The following is a 23706-nucleotide window of genomic DNA, read 5'->3' as shown; positions in this document are numbered from 1 at the left end:
CTGCTGACATAGTTTTGCAGTTTCTGTACTGCACAACTTCAGAAGATACCATTCACATCGTAGCTTTTATATTGACAGTCTTATTTATCCATGTCTCCTATGTCTATGTCTATGTCATATCAGTGGTTCTCAACAGAGGGGTGATTTTGTCCCAGAGGGGACATTTGGCCATGTCTGGAGATATTTTTCATCCTCACAACTTGGTGGAGGGGATCTTCTGCCATCTAGAAGTTAGACACCAAGGATGCTGCTAACAGTCCCACAGCACACACAGACTGCCCCTCACACCGAGAATAATCTGGCCCATAGACTCGTTGTGCTGGATTGGGAACCTGCATGCACATCTGTATCTGCAATGCAATTTCCCCTGGACTCCAGATCCACATTTGTCATGGTCTGTCCGCCACATCTCCCTGTGTATCTACTCACCTCTAAATGCAACACGTCCAAAAGCTCCTCTCATGGTTGTGTTGCTTCAGCCTGGGCTGAATCTCAGTCTCTGGGAATGCCACCGCGCAACCCACCTGACTGCCTCCAGGTTCGCGTTGCTCCAATCCATCTTCCACACTGCTGTCAGAATGATGGATTTTTCGATGCTGCACAGACAGCTAAACATCTCTCTCTCCTGATTTAAAACTCACCAGTGATTCTCCATGGACTTCAGATAACATTTAAACTTTCTAACGTGGTTTGCAAAATATTTTATGATCTGACTTTTTTTCACATTTCCTATTATGTTTTCTAGTCCTTTTCTGTTCAGGCAGCCTGGCTGCCTTGTGGTTTCCAGAATGTACTATGTTTTTTTATGCCTCTCAGTCTTTGCATGTGCAGAAAGGCCTCTGTCCTAGAAGGATGGCCAACCTTGCTTTAGCCCTAGGCTTGAGCCACCTCCTCCTGAAAGCTCTCCTGCCATCCCTACCTCTACCCCTCCTCAACCCCAGGCTAGAGCGGGAGATCCTCTTTTTCGTGCCTTCTCTGAAGACCCATAAATACTTCCGCATTTGGAGACCCATAAATTTGACGCCCTTGAAGCAACTGTCATATTGTCATATTTACATTTTCATCTCACATCTTGCCAGCCAGGCCACGAGCTTTTTTGAGGTTACTGGGTAGTGTTAGCCTCTACAGTGCTGGTGCATATTTGGGGTTTAATAAATGTTGTTGATTAAAAGGGACCCAGAGGGGCTACCTTTCCTCTTCCTAGTGGGAGCTACTGATTGGCATTAAAGATAATGTATTTATTCTAGGAAATGGATTGGAAGATGACTGTCCACCAATGACAAAATAGTTGAATAAATTATGTTATATCCATATTGAATATTTTGCAGCTATTACACAGGTTGGAATAATCTGTATTAAATTAGAAAGAAGTCTGTGATGTACTGTTAAGGGAGAAATGCATAAAAAATTTTATGGTAGGATATAAATATAAATATAGATGTGTGTATATGTTTGCATATGTTTATATGGACATAGAACATAAAAAAATATGCTTCAAACTGCCAACATCAGTTTCGTTAAGCACGCTTTATTATTATAATTAACAATTAATAGTCAAAAAGTAAGTACTGGTGTTCAGAAATTAATTTCAAGACCACACATGAATGTATGGACAGACAATAAAGGTAGGAGCTAGTGTAGAAAAATATTACTTTAACGGCTTAGGAAAATGTTTACAAAAATGGGAATCTCTTTTTTTGTTTATCTGTTGAATGCTTATATATGCATAGAAGTCTGTAAAGATTTAGAACAAAATGTTAACAGTAATAATTTCTGGATGGCAGATGATTTTTATCTCTTCTTTTGCTTCTCTGTATTATGTAATTTCAATACAATGAGCATACCTTATTTTCATAAGAGAAATAACATTATTTCTAAAAATAGAAGATAGTACATAAAAACTGGTACCATTAAGCTGTCTGTTATCTGAATACCTAAGACTCGAAAAAACAACAATAGCATGAAATTATTACCAAATGAATCCATTTGAGAACAGCAGTTACCATGTAACATTTTTATTCTTTTCTTTTAGCAAAGACTGAAGGAAGAGAAAGAGGCCAAGCGGGCTCTTTTGGATGCCAGGCATGACTACTTATTCGCGATCCTGGCCTCCTGTTTGGACCTGAACAAAGCTGAAGTGGAGGATGCCATCCTCGAGGGGAATCAGGTGTGATGCGTTTGGGTTCTCACTGACGTGATTGTGGCGGGCACAGACTGCCAGTGACACTGTCCTTTCGCAGGACCCTGTGCTGCGCCTCAGAGGGTGTCTCTTTCAACATGGACAGGGCTATATTCTGCCTCCGTACTGGTAGTGACACGATGAGCTTAGGACTCTTCCGCTCTCCACGTTGAATAGGGGAACTCATAATTGTCATTTGAGTTCTACGATTCTGGTGGCAATGTCTGCATCTCTCTGCATGCAGTGAAGCTGGGCTCTTGTGCCATTTTGGGATCTGAGGTTGGGGAACACAGTCTCTTCTCAAGCTCCTGATTAATCTTGTTTTGCATTTATCCTGTCTTAGGATTGGAAACTAAAGTGTGCCATGATTTTCTGACTTTGACTTTGGTTTGGCAGTTGAATCTGGTTTCCTTTGTTCCTAGCCTAGACTTCCATTTTCTGTTATGATTTCTCTCCAAAACCCATGGTGTGAACTAATTTTGGCTGGGGAAGGCCGAAATATGGGAAGATATAATTTCCTGGGTTGTGAGAAAGGCATATCAGGAGCCCTATGATATGATGTTTTTTTTTTTTAAACTAATTTGGCATGAGAAAAGCAAGCAAGCCCTTTTTGTTGCCAGGGTGGCACACTGTATTGATAATCCTTTTTGGTGGTAGGCTTGTAAATGTTTAACAACTGGCTTTGGGCAGGGTTGTCGGGGAGGAGGCCTAGTTTTTGAGCATTTGCTGATTTCTGTGGTGTAAATACTCCTGCTCCGGCTGTTTTAAGCCCAGCGTCATGATGTTACTGAGTGCTGAGTTGGAAAGAGTTGTGATCGATTGGATCTCCCCGGCCAGTACAAGCGGCTCCAGCTCACCACTGGCTCCGTTCCTTCTTGCTGGGCTCCTCTGGGGGATTAATAGGTGTCCGGGGACAATAAAGGGTGGATAACACTAAAATGTGTAAACTCCGGGGTGAATCAAGCAGGAGCTGAGGAAATGTCCTTCTCTTCCTCTTTCTCCTTCTCCTCATAGCTAACATTTCAACGTTGACCATGTGTCAGGCCCTGTTGTTGGTGATTTTCATCTATGATCTCATTTTAATCACCAGGAGGGCGGTAACGTTATTCCCCAAACATGGAGGCATAGGAGGAGACAGGGCCATTTGGGGAGATTGCGCCAGAGAAGAAATGCTTGACTCCTCCCTGCTTCCCAATCTAGATAATTGGATTTGGGGTAATGCAGATGGAATACGTGGGCAAAAGTTCGGATCTGTATGAATCCCAGGTCAGACTGCTATGTCAAGTTCAGGATACAGGAACGTCAGAACCTGGAGGTTTAAGAAAGCATCCGGCTGAGGCTCCCGAGCAGGGCTGGAGAGAGGGGAGTGTCACCACTGGCTGTGATGGAGGCATCTCCATCACGACATTCTTGGACTGGAAGATAATCTCAGTGAGTCCTTCCTACTCATCCCTGTGGCATCCTCAATCAAGGAAACGTAACAAAGAAAACAGTTTAACATGTTATCTATAGCATGGTGGACATGGAAGGGGGCTTATTTTCACACTTAAATTTTCGGTCTAGATTTTATCCTTTAAAAAATTATTTTATGTTGTGGTAAAGTACACACAACATAAAATTTACTATCTTAACCATTTTAAATGTGCAGTTTGATAGTGGTAAATACATTCACATTGCTGTGCAACGAATCTTCAGAATCTCCACTTTTTTTTTTAACCTTCCAAACAGAAACTCTGTACCTGTTTAACAACAACTCCCCAATCCCCCTTCTGTCCAGCCCCTGTCAACCACCACTGGCTGTCTGTCTCCAGGAACTTGGGTACTCTAGGTATCTCATGGAAGTGGAGTCATACAGTATTTGTCTTTTTGTGATTGGTTTATTTCACCTAGCATGATAGTTTCAAGGTTCCTCCCTGTTGTAGCATATGTCAGAATTTTCCTGCTTGTTAAGGCTGAATGATATTTCTTTGTATATGTAATACATATACCTCATTTTGTTATCCATTCATCCGTGGCTTCCAGCTTTTGTGGAAGCTATTGTGAGTAATGCTGCCATGAACACAGGTGTACCAATATCTCTTTGAGACCCTGCTTTCAATTCTTTGGGATATATACACAGAAGTGGAATTGCTGGATCTTATGGAAATTCCATTTTTTATGTTTTGAGGAACCTCCCATACTGTTTTCCATAGCACTGCACCAGTTTTCATTTTCACCAACGGTGCACAAAAGTTCCAGTTTCTCCACATCGTCACCAACACTTGCTATTTTCTGTTTTTTTTTTTTGTTTGTTTTTGATGGCATCCATCCTAATGAGTGTGTAGATTTTACTCTTTTTCTTCGTATATGAATTCCAAACTATGCTACTGACTGTTTAAAACAAGCACTTCTGTTGGTAGCAGGCCAGAGGTCAGACCTCTGGACTTACAGGGAAGCTTGTGGGTGACACTAAGTGCTCAGTCGCCACTGGAAGGAGTGTTTGTAGTCAGATGGGTTCTCATGGCAGTTTTCGGTGATTATTGCAATTTCATATTAATTATCTCTAGTGTGTTAGACTGAGTTTTGAAAGGTTTATTCTCTTTTTCTGATCTGCTGTTGACTGAAAATGAAACACTAATCTATATTTATATCTGCCTTCAACAGCTCAACACTTTAGGAAATTAGCAAAAACGGAGGGACAGTCTCTTTTCAAATGTGCACATGCAGCAAATATTTCTATAATTAATTAAATTACTTTTTTGAATGAATGTTTGTTGTGGTGAGACATTTATTCTGTCATGGTTTTCATGTTGAAAAACAATGTTCCCTTCCATATAGGATGCATTAGATATAGTTATGTTTGAATAAGAAAGATGATAGTAATTTTACTTTTTAATACTAACAATGCTGACTTAAGTGCAATTTCTAATTTAGAACAAAAGTCGTTACTTTGCCTTTTTTTCCCCCCCAGATTGAAAGAATCGGTCAACTTTTTGCAGTTGGAGGTCTCCGTCACCTCATGTTTTACTATCAGGATGTGGAGGTAGCAGAAACAGGTATCCGCATTTGATGTGACATAACCCAGAAGTGTGTTGTTAGATTTATGTGAGGGTGGCTTGCAGAAGAAAGCCTCGGTGAGAACTGACCTCTTACACCTGGGGCCGGGGGTGATGTGGGGAACTATATGTGTGGCGGGGGTGGCCCCGTGGAAGAGGTTCTATCTTCACCTCAAGGATAGAGGACAGGTAATGGTGGGTATTTAGCCTGGTTCTTCTGACTTTATGGGGAATGTTTTGTTTTCCTTCTCAGGCTGTGCTGGCCATAAGGGAATAATAAAGTAGATTATGTTTGGTGACTTCCTTTTCTTATATTCTAGCTCATTCTATGTATTTATGTTCTAGAACTTCTAATGAGTGTCTATTTCTCATCTATACAGGCATTATTTCTTTTTAACATAGGAATTATTGCCAGTAAGTGTAACATGAATTTTTCAGTTAGATATCACGTTATGTTTATTTTCTACTGCCTGTTTGAAATGAGCAATATCAAGTGACAGTTTTCATCATTTTCACTGAAAAAAATTTACTGATCTTTCTATGTATTCAACTGGCATATCCCATTCTACTTTTAAGTGGATTAATATAACTTTTAAGGCCAAACTAGGAACATAGTGAATATGTTATTAAATATATTATTTTGTATATTAAAGTATCATATACATTCTTTTATACCCCATTTGAAAAAAAAGGAAAATAGGTTATTGCTCTTGGCATAGAGTATGAATATACTTTTTTGTGTAAGAACTGAAGAAATTATACATGCAAATTCTAACTGACTGGCATTTTCTCAAAGTTATCAATTTGATATTTTGTGTTCAGAAAGTTTATCATGTTTTGAGTGTAAAAAAAGAAAGTTGCTTTGATTTCTACCCCAGATTGCAAAATGTAAGCTCAAATGAAATATCAAGTTCTTCTATGAACTGTGCACTGGGTGAAGCTGGCCTTCCTGTGTAAATTTTACATGAAACAATAAGGGTTCATGGGATGTAAACATAAATGCAAGTTTATTTTTGCTTGTCACTCTCCCTTTAAACCTTTTCAGTGGCAGTAGTTCTTCTGACTTTGGATTAAAATCCTATGACATTCCTGGATATTGTTAGATTAAAAAAAATGCTATGGCCATTTCAAATTACAAATGCAATCTCAGTTCAGAAGTAAAAAAATGTCCAGTTGATCAAAAGTGAAATTCTCCCATCCTCACCTTCGAGGCTCCATTCCTTGCAGCCAGGGTCTCTGAAGGTTGAAGTTTGCAGTTGGGAGAGGAGTGGTCCTCCTCTGCTTCCGCAACTTCTTCCATGCCTTGCCCATGTTGGGAGGCAGGGCAGAGACCAGAGGTAAGGAGGGCAGGAAAGTCTTTTCATGACTGGCACAGTTGTGAGCTGGCTGACCTTGCACTCTCTGCCCCTGCTCTTGCAGGCCCTGTGGTGGGTTCTCCCAGGGTCACCACTGGGAGCACAGGCTGTGTGTCCCATCTTGATGGGCTGTCCTCATGAAGGCCACTGCCCCCTGCCCCTGTAATTTGGTAGTGCACGCTAGCTCGATTGCTCTGTCTGATTATCCCTCAGGTGCTGTTTTTGAGCAAGATTTAAGGTGGCTCTTTTCAGTGGAGCCCCCACCTGGCTCCTTGGAAACACTACACCTGTCGCCCCTGCCTTCTGTAGACTGTTGTCAGCTCCCAGCCCAGCCCAGCTTCTCTCTGTCTTACCACACATTGTGTTTAGATTTCCTGGGCCTGTGTCATAACCCCTTCCATTTTCTTCTTAAACTCCAGGAGACGTAAATCAGGCTCTTTAGGTGGTTGGGTTGAAGACCCTGTTTCTTGACTAGGGTGACCAACTGTCCTGGTTTTAGCACGGAATGTTCCACATCCCAGGAAACCCCTCAGTCGTGGGCAAACTGGGACAGTTGGCATCTCGTTCTTGACCTGAGGTAACAGTGGGAACACTTCACACCCCTACCCTTTACATAGCATAAGTGTCCTTGCAAAATCCTTCCTCAGTCTACACTTTCTTGAGTTTTTTGTATTCTAATGGGGGAAGGGGAATGTTTACTCAGTTCTACTTTGAAATTTCTGCAGGACATTTTTTTTAGCCTTAAAACTCTCTTTGTTGTCTGATATCTTTCATATGCTGGTACCTTCGTTGAAACTTCTTGTCTAACATTTTATTACTCATGAGACCCAGATAGTATTAGTCAGAAGTGGGACACAATTTTGAATGAGAAAGAGAGAGAGAAGGAGATCTTCTAGTAATTTTTACTGGGGGTTCACTAAGTCCCAGTCATATCTTTCTGTATCCCAGCACCATCAGGAAGAAGAGCCAGAGGGAGGATTACTCCAAGAATAATCCCAGGGCTTTAGGATTCAGTGTCCAGTCCACTGCCCTCCCCAGAGTCCTCATTGACACCATCCTCCCATCCCAATAATCTTGATTGAGCTACCAGTTCATTGGAAGATCTAAACATTTCTTGGGCAGATGAGAACACAATGGAATATGTCAGAGCATATTCTGTGCTTAAAGGATCTACTCAATGAGCTATATGCTTGGATAAGCAAAGATGAATTTTCCAATACTAGTAATGATCATAATTACCAAACTGGTATTTTTATATGCTTTTCTAAGGGCTTTACATATATTAACTCATTTAATCTTCACAACAATTCAAGATATTCAGTTCTAGTATTATTATTCTCATTTTTAAGATGAAAAAACTGAGGCATTGAAAGATGAAGCAACTTGCCCCAGATCATGTGGCTGGGAAGTGTAGCCTGAGATTGAAGTCCCAGGGGTCTGACTCTAGAGCACACATTAGTAATCAGGGTGTGGTCCCGTCTCTTCTTCATTCTGACTGCAGCGGTGACCAACCGTCTACGCTGACTGTGACAGAGCAGGGACAGCTGGGAGAGTAGGGGTTCTGCATGTTGTAGTCTCAGCTGGATTTTTGACTTTGGCTCTGCCACCTATTGGCTGTTTGACCTGGAACAGGCCATTGCTGCCTCAGAGCTGTGGGTGTTAGTAATGCACACAGGGTGCCCGGCAGAGGGCCAGGAACACAGCATGTGCCATAGATAGTTTCTCCTCCTTCATCCTTTCTTACTGCCCCTGGAGCAGCAATTTTGACACGAACCCATGATCTGGAATCAAACCTATTCCTTTAGATCTCTTTAGGGCTCACGCTAGAAGATTGTTCGAGGGGTGGTCCCATCTGGGGCACAGGGACAAGTCATCAACAGCAATATTTTAACAAGGACACTTCGTGCCAAGAGGATATACATGTAAATAGCATTTGTGAAACTAAAATTCTTTTGCATTTGTAGGACAACTTGGCTCTCCTGGAGGGGCAAATGTTGTTTCTGGAAAGATTAAAAACCCTAAGGTGTTCGTGACCGAGGGGAAAGATGTGGCTCTTACGGGAGTGTGTGTGTTCTTCATCAGGACGGACCCTTCCAAAGCCATCACCCCTGAGAACATCCACCAGGTAAGGGCAGGAGTCATCGTTTACCCTGAATTACCGAAATCTCATAAATTGCACAAAAATGTCCCTGCTGTGGAGACAACCATTGTGCTCACGACAATATCTAAAACTACTTTCAAAGAGGTATGTTTTTAAGCATTTAAAGCAAGCAATTAAGAGGACATTTTCTTTAAGTCTTTGGAGTAAGAGGACTTAGTGTTTGGTTTATTAACAAAAATTGGTAGAACATTATGCGTGTGTCTAACAGTGAGCTCTTTCTTTTTAAAAGGCATTCTCCATACATAATTTACTTAATGGCAAATTTCATACATTTAACATAAGATTTTAAAAGTAGATGCATAACTTTATTTTTTTGTGCAAAGTAAAGTGCATTGGTGTACGTTTTCTCTGCTCCCCAGTGAGTGCATTAGCTTCTTGGAGCAAATAAACTGGTAAACGTCTGCTGTTACTACTTATTTCATGCTTTTATTTTGGTGATTACAATTGAGAATGGTCTAAAGCTTATTTCTTAACCAGGTTGTTGAACTAATAATTTACTGGGTATGTGGTTCATTAGCAACCTTTAGAAATGACCTAGTAGCTCTGTTGTAGTTGCATATCGTTTTCACAATAACGGGTCTCCTAATTGTTTTCCAGGAGGTGAGCTTTAACATGTTGGATACTGCAGATGGAGGCCTGTTAAATAGCATGAGGCGTTTGCTGTCGGACATCTTCATTCCTGCGCTCAGGGCCACGAGCCATGGCTGGGGTGAGCTCGAGGGCCTTCAGGAAGCATCCAGCATTCGGCAGGAGTTCTTGAGCTCCTTAGAAGGCTTTGTGAGCGTCCTGTCGGGCGCACAGGAGAGTCTGAAGGAGAAGGTAAGAATGAGTAAGTTGCTCCTTTAAAAATGATCACAGGGTCAAAAAACACAATGCATAAGTGTGGGATACTTCTCTTAGATGGTCTTAATTCCGTATGTCACAAATCTTGAAAAAATTTTGTGGGCAATTTCATTGACCCTTCAAGACAGGATAGCGACTAGATTTAAACTGCTACAGTCTGCAATGATTAATGCATTCGGGGGTTCCATAAAAATGCTGGCAGTGATGTAGGGTTTTAGTCAGATGCGTGACTGCAGAGGCAAGAGTATGAAATGACTGTGCATCCTACAATGAAAGGAATTTGGGACTGGAGTGATGTGTGTGTGCCTGTGTGTGTGTGTGTGTGATCAGGTGGGAAGTAGAGGTGGGAAGAAATTCCGAAGAAGCTGGAGAAGGAAAGAGAGGGGTCAGGTCCCAGTTCTGCCAATGACTAAAAGGGCCTTTAAGAATAAGTTTGGCAAATGTGGGATTTAGCTTATGCATGATCTGTGCTATCTATGATGTCTGTGTTTGTGATTACTTGGGGTGGAGGGCAATGGATGCACACTCGTATGTGTCTGTGCATGTGTGTGTGTGTGTGAGAGAGAGAGAGAGGGAGAAAGAGAGGAAGAGAGAGAAGAGGAGATAAAGGAATGAATGGAAGATGACAGAGCCCAGACCAGGCATGGATGGGAGGCAGCACAATGGATCCTATGGTGACGATGACAATGTAACCCTCTCCCCTCTTCTTCAGGGAATACTGCTCCTACTGAGATACTGGGACATTGGGAGGGTCATTACACTTTCCAAAGTATGTGGAATGGGAGAATTGAGCACATTTTATCCAGATGGACACAGGATGACTTCAGCTAACATCTATCTGAGTTACATTTGTGATTAATTATGATACAGGCAAGACAAAAATGCAGGTTGGATCAAAGGAAATTGTTAGCATTCTCTCTAAAAAAAAAAAAGCAGTGTTTTTTCTTATGGTTCCACTTCATATTGTAATAGAGATATTTAAAAAGTGGGATGGATCTGCACACGGGAGGGGACATTCTCTCTGAGTGGGGGAGGTTGTTGGGCTCTTAGGATCGGGGAGGAGCGCTAGAAGGTCCGTCCAGGCTGGGGCGGTGTGAGCACAGGCACGCAGGAGTGCGGCGGAGGTAGGTGCTGCCCCAATGGCGTTCCAGAGCTCTGTCAGAAGGGAAAGATACAGAGCCCAGTGTGTGTGTGTATGTGTGTGTTTTTAAAATGCATCATCTTATTATTTAATTTTCATTTTAACTAGGTGAACCTTCAAAAGTGTGACATATTTGATCTGAAAACCCTAAAGGAACCTATGGATTACTTGACTCTAGCTAGTAACCCTGAGATACTGGAAAAAGTAGAGGGTTGTATGAAAGTATGGATCAAACAGACGGAACAGGTAATTTTCAGAAACCAAATATCAGTTTCAGGTGCCACGATACTGAACTAGCCAACAGAAGGACATGGTATTCCATTTGCCTAAGTATTTTACTGTAAGTCCTTGAAAAGGTGAGAGGTTCAGCGTGGCTTTCATAGACAGTCATTAGTTAAGAAGAGATAGCAAGAATTCTAAGAGCTGAAAGTAAATGACTTTATATATTTATATCACTAGAAGGCTGCACTGCACAATTTTTTTCTTAAGGTCTAATTTACTTTGGAGAGAACCGCTGTAGGAGTGTAAGTCTTCTAATTCAGTGTGTCCTCCAAAAGGGAGATGGAGACTTAACCTTTAAAAAAACATTTTTGGAAAAGCCCTAAATGAAGGAATGAAGGCGGACATTACGTGGAAAAGTAAATACAATTAAAAGCAATTAGCCTAAGGCATGGCATTTTCCAGGGTTGTATTGCTCCAGGATTATACAGTTGGCTAAATGGCTAGAAAACTTCCTGAGGTCAAGGCCTCCAAAAGCTCACTAAAGCTCATTAAATAAGCAGTTTTCAATAGTAGACTAGGGTGATTATAGTTAGCAACAATATTTTATATGTTAATATTTCAAAGTAGCTAGAAAAGAGAACTTGAAATGTTCCCAACACATAGAAGTGATAAATACTCAAGGTGACGGATACCCCAAATGTTCTGACTTGATCATTACACACTCTATGATGTATGTAACAAACACATGTACCCCATAAATATGTAAAATAAATACAATAAAATCAACTATCAATAAAATAAAAAAATCTGAAAAAATACTCCAAAGTATAAACTATTCTCAAATGGGAAAAAACAAAAAAAAAAAGTTTTCAGTTAGAACAAGTCAAATACATTTTTACTAAAGTTTTAAAAATGGATACATGCTAACTTAGTAAAAAGCTATCATTCAAAGCATGTAATTAGATACAAATATAGCATGATTCAGACAGCATGATTTATTTATTTGCTTATTTTTTGCTTGTGTATAACTTCCAAATCTCCAGCCCCTCTCAGTGGCTCATGTTTTCCCTGTGCATTTTCAGGTTCTTGCTGAAAACAATCAGCTGCGGAAGGAAGCAGATGACGTCGGGCCACGAGCAGAGCTGGAGCACTGGAAGAGAAGACTCTCCAAATTTAACTACCTTTTGGATCAGTTGAAAAGCCCGGACGTGAAGGCTGTGTGGGCCGTGCTTGCTGCGGCCAAGTCGAAACTGCTGAAGGTCGTCGGCCAGTTCTTCCTGCCTTATGAGATGAGAACGAGAGTTCTCTATGTGTATGCTCGTGTCACAGAGTAATTAGGAACAGAAAAATGTTACTGTATCTTTAGGAAAAACTTTTAAGATTGGATACTGTGCCCTCATATGATTTTAGATACTGTGGAAATAGCTTTTGGATTAAAGACATTTGTTGGCTGGTGTACATGTATGTATATGTTTTATTAGAGGGTATTGCCTGTAATTAACACATAGCAGGATAATATGATTTTATATATTTATATATGATGAATTCAGACCAGCTAGAAGCAGTAATAATGCAAACATACCTTATTCATGTTTATTTTTTAGTTCTGGTATATTAGTTTTATATTGCAAAGCAAAGTACCCCAAAACTTAGCAGCTTAAAACAACACAAATTTTTATCTCTCAGTCTGTGCATCAGGAATCTGGGGTGCAGTTCAGTGGGTGCTTCTGACTTGAGGTCTCTCAGGAGGTCTTAGCTGTGATGTGGGCCCCTCTGAAGCTCAACTGGGGGAACAGCTGCTTCCGGGTTCGCTCATGTGGTTGTTGCAGGAGTCAGTTCCTTGCTGGCTGCTGGCTGGAGGCTTCCTTCAGTTCCTTGCCACATGGGCCTGCCCACCGGGCAGCTTCTGACATGGTAGCTGGCTTCCCTTAAAGGGAGCAAGAGAGAGAGAGCAAGAGAACACCCTGTGCAGAAGCCACAGTCTTTATGTAAACTAATTCTGGAAGTGACATCCCATCACTTTTGTCATATTCTATTTACTGGAAGCAAGTCACTAGATTCAGCCAAGGATCAAGGAGAAGGGATGACACAAGAGCATGAACACGAGGAGCCAGTGATCATTGGGGACCATCATGAGGCCACTTAACTCTTCTGACATTGTGCCGTAAAGACTCTTTATGAGCTATTTGCATGGATGTTATTAGTTATTTTCATATTTTGGTCCATGCAAATAATTTAAATAATCAATAATAATTTCTTTCAATAAATGTGCTCTGGATTCACCTTACATCATTGCTCAAAAATACAGGAGAGGTGAGTCTTGCAATACAGTTCAGCAATATTATCAGTAGAACTTCCATGAAGTCAATTGAATGTATTGACTTGTGCTAAATAATCTCCTTTTGCTTCTTCTGCTTTAGATTATCTTTTTATTTTAAAGTTCCTAGCTCACAGCACAGTCCCAGCATGTGGTTGGCAGATAATAAATAATTACTACATTTAATGGATAAACAAAAGTATAGGGATATAGAAAAGGAAGTTCAGGTTACAACAGAGGAAATATAGAAAATATGGGAGTGAAGTGCAAGATGGGTCCAGTAGCCAGTGAGGGGCGGGGGGAAGGTATGGGCTTAAAGGGAGGCGCTGCCCTCTCGGTGCTCTGTGCTGGCCATGGGATGGATCTCTAAAGGGAAGGCCTGGAAAAGATGCTTTGAAAATTTAGTCAAAACTTTTAAACTCCTTTTCAGCCTAGCAATATCCCTCACCCCTCTGGATTCAGTTTTACACAAAATGTACAGAAAGACTGAAACTGGCTCAGTGGACTTGTGGTGAGTCCTGCCAGCTGTTATGTTGAAAGTTCCTCTCTTGGTAACTGCATTAAAGTTGTTTTTCTATATTGTGCTTAGGCTTGGCGGGAGACAGATACTCGAATCACTGACGCAGCTAATGAAGCCAAGGACAATGTTAAATATCTGTACACACTTGAAAAATGTTGTGACCCTTTGTACAGCAGTGATCCTGTGAGTTAAGCATTTCTACTCTTTTACTCTACTGATGATCCTTTTTTGCACTAACTTAATTATTAAATTTTGGTTCATAGATATTGCAGTTCATTGGAAAGGTCTTAGAAACTTTTTATTCTCAAGAAAATCATATCTATATATATACTCACACATACAATAGATCTCTATATCTCTATATCTATCTCTAATTTATCTACTGTCTATTGAAGATATATATGAGATGTTATACACAATAGATCTCTATATATCTCTAATTTATCTACTGTCTATTGAAGATGTATATGAGATGTATATTTTAAAAACATTTATTGCATATTATGTTTTCCATTAAATATTGCAATTGACATTCTGGACTATATACCCCAAAGAACTGTGGGAAAAGACATTGGTCTTTTTTTTTTTTTTTAATCTTTTAGCTTTAAGAAGTACCTGCTTTAATTTATTACAAAATTAACTGTTATTAACAATTGATCATTAATAACAGTTAATAGTTAACTTGTTATTGCTTGTCCTCAACAGCAGGTTAATATTTCTTGCATTGAAATAAAATTTTATTAACCATATATGACTAAAATACTAAATTATCATTAACTATATTTATATAAAGCATTTAATAAACCCTCAAAATTTATTATAATGCAAATGGAATGTTTAGACTATTAAAATTGGAATTTTGCTGAATTTGATATTTTTTTTCTGAAAACTTTTTGTGGTATCTTCCAGATATCCATGATTGACGCTATTCCTACACTTATAAATGCAATTAAAATGATCTATAATATCTCTCGTTACTATAACACCTCTGAGAAGATCACATCTCTGTTTGTAAAGGTAAGTGAATAGTGTAGAGTCCACGGTCACTTATCTTTCTTTGTCAATGGTCAATTTTTTGATAATTAAAAATTACCATATTGGCACAGTTCAATGTGTATATATCTTACAATTTTAAAAAGGCTTAGGCTATCAATAGAGATGGAATTAAATTTATGTGAGAGTCTGATTCTAGCAAATCATAAAGCATTATCTCCCAAAGTAATTTTATTGTAATAAATATCTTGTTATTTATATAATAAAAATTAAAAATGATTCTTTTTTGAGATTTCTTTTCCTATGTTATTTAGCATATCGTTTCTTTCTGCTGGGTAAATTTTAATTAAGAAAAACTATATTTAACTGGCTATCTCCTTTTTCATATTTTATATGCCACTGTTCCAAATTTATCTGATGCCACAGTTGTTTACTTGGTGTTATTAGAACAGTAATCATGGTAATAAAAGCCACTTGCAACATTCCAGTAATCTAGAAAGCAATTATAATGATTCTGCCAAAAAACATAATGACGCTTAAACCTTATGTCTCAACTCGTATGTGTTTATGGTAAGCACTGTTGCTAGTTCCATTGTGAAGAGTCTCTAAGAAGTAAATGATTTTTCATTATCAAGGCAAAAATCTTAAATGTCGTATTAAAATAGATGCATTTTTGACTCATCAAGACTTGTGTTCTGAATACCAATGTAGTAGGAGGCATAAATCTTCCTGGGAATAGAGACATCCAGTCTTAAGAGCTCCATGGGAAACTTTTTTCCTTCCTTCTGTCCTATAGGTAGTTCAAGTAGAAAGGAAGGATGTACGCAAGATTCTTTCCCAACTTCTTCATACTTTTAAACTATATAGTAGGGTTAGGGAGGATATTTCCTGAGTAAATGAGACTCAAAAGTCAATTTGTGCTATTAATCTAGATTTTATGCATGTTATTTGCAAGACTTGATTTAGAATAAAGAGGTGTATGAGTCCATTTTGCCCTGCTATAAAGGAATACTTGAGGCTGGGTAATTTATAAAGAAAAGGGGTTTATTTGGCTCACAGTTCTGCAGGCTGTACAAGAAGCATGGTACCAGATCTCCTTCTGGTTGAGGGCTTCAGGGAGCTTCCAGCCAAGGTGGAAGGTGAAGGGGGAGCAGACATGTCACACAGTGAGAGAAGGAGCAGGAGGGAGGGGGTGGTGCCAGCCTCCTTTAAACAACCAGCCCTCCTGTGAGCCAACACAGTAGAATTCACTCATTATCCCTAGATGAGGGATCTGCCCCCATGACCCAGACATCTCCCACCAGGCCCCACCTCCGACCTTGTGGATCGAATTTCAGCATGAGAGTTGGAAGGGCTAAACATCCAAACCACAACAAAAGGTGAAATAACCATTCATCTAGTTACCAAAACTCTTTCATTATGGAAATTATGAAGTAGGTACAAAGGAGAGACAATCGTATCCTGATCCCCCACGTATATACCACCCAGATTCAGCAACTTTCAACACATGGGCAATCTTGTTTCTCCTGTGCCCCCATCCCTTGGACTGCAAATCCCGGGCATTTATCATTCCATGAACACAGTACAGCCATTTAATTTTCCTTTTACTTTATTTAAAAAAAAAATCCAGAAATCTCTGAAGGATTTTTATAAAGTTTGGAGGGATGAATAAAATATTAGTGGTTTTGAACATTAGCTTTACTCTTTGTGGACTTCGCCTTTTGACATTTCCACTGCAGATCATTGTGACATGGAAAGATCATGGTGGACAGTACTTTACACGGGACTGCTAAACTGTGAGTTAGATGTTAGAACAGGCTGTGCAAGGAGATTGGGGAAACTCATTAGGTATGGAGGTGAATGCTTCCTTGGTTGGTTAAGACATTCATCCTGCACAAAAAAGGTGGCCTGAATTGTTGATTTTCCATGGTGCTACCAACACTGTGGTTCCACACGATTTTGACAATATCAAAGAGTCAGTGCTTGCTCATCATTGTGATGGAAAAAAATAAACCCCAAGCTCAAGTTTGCAGATTGTGAACTCTGAGAGGTAGAGGAGTTAAGGACCCTCTAGTCCAATTTATAGTCTAAGACTGTCTTATGTACTTAACATCATTTTATTGGAAAATCCCAGGTGACAAATCAGATGATATCTGCATGTAAAGCCTATATTACCAACAATGGAACCGCTTCCATCTGGAACCAGCCACAGGATGTTGTTGTGGAAAAAATATTATCTGCAATTAAACTGAAGCAGGTAATGGTGAGCTTACTAATATATTTAGACGTTCTATTATTTTTAAGTTATTTTTTGCTGAGACCATCTTAAGTTATTTAGCAATTATCATATTATTGGTTGCTAAAAAGAACAGTAATTCTTTACTGTTAAGAAAATTGAGTGTTAATAAACCTTCCCAGAAAATTTATTCACTTTTTCTACCCTATTGGGAACCTACTATGTCCTGATACCACACTAAGTTCTGGACATACAAAGATGACTAAGATGAGGTAGTTTTCCTTGAGCATCTCCTCATATGAATGAGGAGACAGACATAGAATGATGCTATTCCCAAAATATGGAACCAACGTAGGAAAGCCACACCTTTGGGTTATATCATGAATAACTGAGAGTTTGCTAGATTGGAGGATGGGAAAAGGTGATATTCTGATGGGTCAGTATATGCAAAGGCATGAAACTTTGAAAAGTCTGGCAATTCTATCCTAATTTTGCTGTAGCCTTCATGTAAGAAAATAAAGTCAATACCTTTACCCTGTTCCCTTTTTTATATGTATATTTTTTGATCTTAAGGAATACCAGAACTGCTTTCACAAGACAAAACAAAAACTTAAACAAGATCCAAATGCAAAACAATTTGAATTTAGTGAGATGTACATTTTTGGAAAATTCGAAACTTTTCATCGACGGCTTGCCAAGATAATAGACATCTTTACAACCTTCAAGACGTATTCAGTCCTGCAAGATTCTACAATTGAAGGGCTGGGAGACATGGTCACTAAATACCAGGTATTATACTTTAAAATGGTATTTGCTATCATTATCCACAATTAAACTTTAATATTTTATGCAAATAACTATATTTAGAGTGATTCAACTCATCAGTCTACAGTGTAAAATAATCTCATCACTCTTTAACAATGAGGAAATTAGGTTTATTTGAGAATTGTGAAATGGTGCTAATATGTTCTTTTCAGGTGTGTGCTTATAAGAATGACTACCCAATAGTCTAACATTAATCACCATTAGGAAAAAGCATTTTCATTAGCAGCACAAGAAAAATGTTTAATTATAACTTATTATTTCATTTACTTATGCAAGAAAAATTTAATGAAGAATATACTGTGTCAGGTACTACTTGACACCAAGTTCTGAGTGGCATCTGATTATCTCAGCATTTAGGCAATTTTATTTGGACACATGTTAAAAAAATATAAAGAATCAGATTTTATTCTGTCTCTAACATTCATAATTATTTTGATTTTTAACTACTTTATATTGTGAGGATATCTGTATGACTAATCTTAGTTTTGAAAATGGGCACAATGATTTAATAACATCTGGAAGATTAAAAAAACAATTTACAAACAAAATGTGTTTTAAATTCTTAATGTGGATATGGTCAATTTTTTCTTGTTTGGGGGCAGTGACACAAAAACTTAAATTATTTTTTGTACTTGAATTTGAAAAGGATCATATCATTAAATGCCACACATTAATTTTTGTACTCTAACACGTTAACCCCATATAAGGAATCTTTCTCATTTCTTTCTTTCTTTTTTTTTTTTTTTTTGAGACAGAGTCTCGCTTTGTTGCCCGGGCTAGAGTGAGTGCCGTGGCATCAGCCTAGCTCACAGCAACCTCAAACTCCTGGGCTTAAGCAATCCTCCTGCCTCAGCCTCCCGAGTAGCTGGGACTACAGGCATGCGCCACCATGCCCGGCTAATTTTTTCTATATAGTTTTTTAACTGTCCAAATCATTTCTTTCTATTTTTGGTAGAGACGGGGGTCTCACTCTTGCTCAGGCTGGTCTCGAACTCCTGACCTTGAGCGATCCACCTGCCTCGGCCTCCCAAGAGTGCTAGGATTACAGGCGTGAGCCACCGCGCCCGGACTCATTTCTTGAGTATACCAAGTTTTGGGAGAGAAGAAGAAAGACCTTCCTATAGCAGGAAACATTTAAGGTGTGTCGTGTGTCATCTGCAAAGTGGTTAATCTGTACTTTGAAAGTGGCAGTTTTTCAAGACAAAGAGGGAATACGTTCATTTATTTTTCGGTTTGGAATCTTATAAATCATTTTCTATTTTTAATGAAAAAATAACTTTGGAACATACATCAAAGTTTATTTTCAAATATGAAGTTGAACTGTACATCAACATGCAGGTAAGAAGTCTGTTCTAATTTGATAAAAATACTGGGAAATTGCTTAGAAAATATAAAGTGAAATATTGGTTAACATGGACACACTAGAGGGCAGTGAGATCAAATGCGGGTGTGCATGAAAGCATAAAATAAGGATTTCGTGTATTAGTGCCACTGTTAGGAGCTCAAAATTGCATCTGCAGAAACAAATATTGCATTTTTTGCATGGTTGTTGAGGCCCTACCCCCCCCCCCCCCCCAGCTTCCTCCTCTACTCATTTCTCATCTGATAATCTTCGGACACAGGGGAGTAGTTCAGTCCACTTAGGGCTTGCAGAGCCTTTTTTTTCTGGAAAGTTCTGCCTCTGGACCATCACATGATTACTTATTCTTTGGTCTCCAGATCTTGATTTAAATGACCCTCTCAATTCAGTTTTCTTCAACCTCTGTTTCAACTCAATCACTCTGTCACATTACTCGTTTTATCAACTGTCTGAAATGATCACCATTTATTTGTGACTAACATATATTCTCACCCCTGTTCTCCACCAAATATATAAATTACCTGAGTGCAGTAACATTTGTCTGTTATGTTCATTCTGTATCTTTAGAGCTTACTAGCACATAATAGATGTGCAATAAATATCTGTTAAGTCAATGATTAATTAGATAGTGCTTGATTAATTGGTTTAAAGGTCTCGGTTAATTATTTTACTTATTGAACGTAATACTCTTTAGTGACCATTAAATCCAATCATAGAGTAGGATTTCCTCAGGTCCCCAAATCTCTTAAATTGCTACATTGAAATGTAGTAATGTAGCTTTTCCATAATTCTCTAAATAGAACTAATTTTGTAGTTATACAACATGAAAGAGTAGATTGTTTCAACTAGTAAACTTGATTCAAGAAGTTGTGCAGTTTATACACTTTTGTCTATGGAGAGATTTGAATTGATGTTTAAATGGAAATGACTTTGAAGAGGAGACTGTAGAAGGAGGCCCAATATTCTTCATAAAAATTATATGCGTCTGTCAACAATGTGGGCACCTGAGTTTGAGAATGGCTTAGTACCTGGTTAAGAATGATCACAGAGCGTTATAGCTCATTATTTGGAGCAAACAAAGCTTCTGATAATAGTATTTTCAAGGAGATGAACTGCCTAATTTGTACTTTCATAGTCACAGACTGCAGCTTTGCAGGGCACTAGGAAGCAATTTATTCTAGAAAGGTTTTAAGTGGTAGATTGTGGTTTGACACTTTAAGGCATTTGAGGCTTGGACGGTAGCAATTCGTCTGTAGATATTATAGTGTAATTATTTTCTTCCTGTGTTGTTTGTGTTCTGTTTATTTTCTGAGAAGATTTAAACTTCTCAACAAAAATATTTTAGTAAACTCTATGCTGGCCCTCTCTTTTATTATTTCAGATATGATTAACAAGACATTTTTAGAGAGAATGCCTCTCTTAATTTTCAGATGTGGTTTTTATTTTATTTTTTCAAAAATACATAAAACCTCATGCAAATGCTTTCCAAATGATTTCTCTGAATGCAGTATGGCAACATTATACTGCCTATAAAATAGTAAGCACTAAGCAAATGTGAGTGATTAAAGAAATAAAGTTTCTGTTAAACTGATTTTTTTGGGAGTTAGGGTACAGGTTTTCCAGGTAAGGGTCACATTTAGTTAAGTAAAAAGAATATTGAAATATTATCTTATTTCTTTCATCATATTTCAGGGCATTGTTGCAACTATAAAGAAAAAGGAATATAATTTCTTAGACCAGCGGAAAATGGATTTTGACCAAGATTATGAAGAGTTTTGCAAGCAGACTAATGACCTTCACGTAGGTTGAATAATAAAATTCCTGTTGACAGTCGTGTGTGTGTTTTCCCTTTCTGTATAATGCTGCTAATCATTACTCATTCAGAAGGCACAGGTGTCTTCATCATAGAGGTGACCTGCAGAAACCTCAGCCTGTGTGTTGTGATTTCAGATTAATAATTGAGGGCTCTTTTCCATGGATTAAAGGGTCATAAATATAGCTTTGGATAATGATCCGTAATCAGACTTCTGCATGTCTTCCATTTAAGTTCTTTGAAAGTTAACTTTCATTTTTCCATTGAAACATTATAGCATTATTATAATATAGATATTTATTTCTGTTTGTCACTGAATAGCAATGATTGTGACCAGAAGTAACTCAAACAAATGGTCAGTAATGTCTGACATATCCAAAGGCAGGTCTGCAGCTGGCCTTAGAAACAGGGGGATTAGGATTGACTCAGCCTCTGGACCCACTTGGCCTGTTTGTGCATCCTCTGTGGCTGCTCTGGCACTACAGCACTATAGGTGAGCAGTTGTGAAAGAGACCCATGTCTCATAAAGCACATGGAGAAAGTACGGGAACCTTGCTGTAGGGTGACAGTTTTTTCCCCCTATTCATGGCTCAGGGCAGATGTCAAACAACTTTGCAGCTTTCCTAACTGGTAAACAGTCATTTAGTTCCCTTTGCATACATCAGGCAGCAGTTCAAAGACCCTGGCTTTGTGCAGGCTCTGTCCAGGGTGTGAGGACCCCACAGCTCCTCTCTCCATTGTGACAAAGCCCCGCTGCCTTCCCTGCCAAGGCCGCGTGTCTGGCCCAGGACCCGTGCAGCTCGCGGTGGTGCCAACTCCCACGACTGCTCTGGCTCTCGAGTCCCTCTTTGTTTCTGGCTTCTGGGCATTTATCTTTCTGTTAAGCTCATTAAATTTTCTGTTATATTTTGTTCTGTATTATATGTGTTTGAAGAGAATGGGGAGCTCTTTTATCTTGTTGCAAAATAGGAAATTCCCAATTCTAATCCATTGCTCATAAGCAGATTCTTTTTTCTGTTTTAGAATGAATTGCAGAAGTTCATGGATGTTACATTTGAAAAGATTCAAAACACAAATCAAGCTCTAAGTATGTTAAAGAAATTTGAAAGGTAAAAATCTGAAATAAAGTTCCAGTTCTAAAATTGGGGCAATGTGAACATAGTTCAGCTTTTATTATCATTACTATTATTATTATTTCATATTCTAATGGGAGAAAAACCTCTCTTGACAACATGGGTCACAAGGCCACAGGTTTTTAAATTCTTTGGAGGATTAAGAGGATTAATCCTTTTGAGGATTAAAGATTTATTTCTGCAAATAGAGAATACTCTTAGCTTTGAAGTACCTTGTAACTGTCTATAGCAAGTATTTCTTAATGTTTAAGTAATTTGAAAAAATTTATTCTTAAATTAACAGTGTTGTCTACATTTTAAGGATGGGTATTATTTTGCTGCTTTTAATATGCCACACCAATATCTCATTCTTTTCCATTAGCATGTGTTTTAAAATAAATATTAATGAGATTATTATACATCTTTCCATTAATTTAAGATTTTTGTCTTTCAAAAAATCAGGATGAATATACCTAATCTTGGTATTGATGACAAATACCGACTTATCCTTGAGAACTATGGGGCTGACATTGATATGATTTCAAAGATGTACACAAAGCAGAAATACGACCCTCCTTTGGCCCGAGACCAGCCCCCCATCGCGGGGAAAATCCTGTGGGCCCGCCAGCTCTTCCACAGGATTCAGCAGCCCATGCAGCTTTTCCAGCAGCACCCGACTGTTCTGGGCACGGCTGAAGCCAAGCCTGTAATTCGCAGCTACAACAGGATGGCCAGGGTCCTGCTGGAGTTTGAGGTCCTCTACCACAGGGCGTGGCTTCGGCAAGTGAGTCTTTACACCGAGACTCCTCTAGAGGTCTCCATTGTTGCAACTGGGGACCGCTTCTCTAGCTTTTGGTGGGCTTATGCCTGCAGAAAGCTGGAGCTGCAGGTATTTTATAACAGCTTGGTTGAATCTAAGTAGTCAGTCAAAGAGTGTAGAATGTCCATGAAAAAAAAATTATTGATTTTGAGAAAAAATCATAAGCCAGGTTACAAAAACCTATTTTTAATTTACAGACTTCTAAGTGGGGTCAACTTGTTTATTGATTCCTCTGTCTGATTGGTTAGGGTATCTTCCTTTTCAAAATGCAGTTGGATCCTGAATGTGTCAGTGAACACAAGTATGTCTGTTAAACAAAGTCTCAAAGTTTCTTCGGCTGTACTGGTGGTTAATCATATTATCCCTGCCAATACTTGCATTTCTCTGTCGATTGGCAGGATGTGATGTCTCTGTAGCTGTCATTGCTTTTCTAGATGAATAAAAACTGAATTTAGTAGATTTTATGAAACTTTTCTTAGGAAAAATAGTTGAGTAGACATACAGGTGGCAGGGACCTAAATGGCTCTTGTGAAGTCACCACCATTGCAGTGTCCAATTATCGGTCAGTGTGAGAATCACGACTGAAATGTTTTATTGAGTTGATTGTGCAACATCGCCACCAAGAACTGGAAGGCTATTTTCTGAGAGTGAATTTAAGGGAAGAATGAGCAATCTTATTGCCTTTAATTTAGGAAGCTCAGATCCATGGAAGAATACTTAGTGATCCTCATCCCTAGAGATGGCTGAGCTCGATACTCTATGTATGCATTCAAA

At 38.9% G+C, this 23706-nt stretch overlaps 1 protein-coding gene across 1 annotated transcript in view; it reads left to right on the top strand.

Annotated features, from left to right (window-relative positions):
- DNAH5 (dynein axonemal heavy chain 5) overlaps positions 1 to 23706 on the top strand; it is a 193791-nt gene that overhangs the window by 7508 nt on the left and 162577 nt on the right. The window contains exons 2-14 of the mRNA XM_045565937.1: positions 2033 to 2167; positions 5130 to 5214; positions 8534 to 8694; positions 9328 to 9549; positions 10823 to 10960; positions 12019 to 12195; positions 13843 to 13956; positions 14683 to 14790; positions 16901 to 17023; positions 17576 to 17791; positions 20880 to 20987; positions 22024 to 22109; positions 22575 to 22896. Of these exons, the coding sequence (XP_045421893.1) occupies positions 2033 to 2167; positions 5130 to 5214; positions 8534 to 8694; positions 9328 to 9549; positions 10823 to 10960; positions 12019 to 12195; positions 13843 to 13956; positions 14683 to 14790; positions 16901 to 17023; positions 17576 to 17791; positions 20880 to 20987; positions 22024 to 22109; positions 22575 to 22896 (1995 nt within the window). The remainder of the gene's footprint in view (positions 1 to 2032; positions 2168 to 5129; positions 5215 to 8533; positions 8695 to 9327; positions 9550 to 10822; positions 10961 to 12018; positions 12196 to 13842; positions 13957 to 14682; positions 14791 to 16900; positions 17024 to 17575; positions 17792 to 20879; positions 20988 to 22023; positions 22110 to 22574; positions 22897 to 23706) is intronic.

The sequence above is a fragment of the Lemur catta genome, chromosome 12 (genome assembly GCF_020740605.2).
Source record: "Lemur catta isolate mLemCat1 chromosome 12, mLemCat1.pri, whole genome shotgun sequence".
Taxonomy (NCBI): domain Eukaryota; kingdom Metazoa; phylum Chordata; class Mammalia; order Primates; family Lemuridae; genus Lemur; species Lemur catta.
This window is presented reverse-complemented; position numbering and strand designations above follow the sequence as displayed.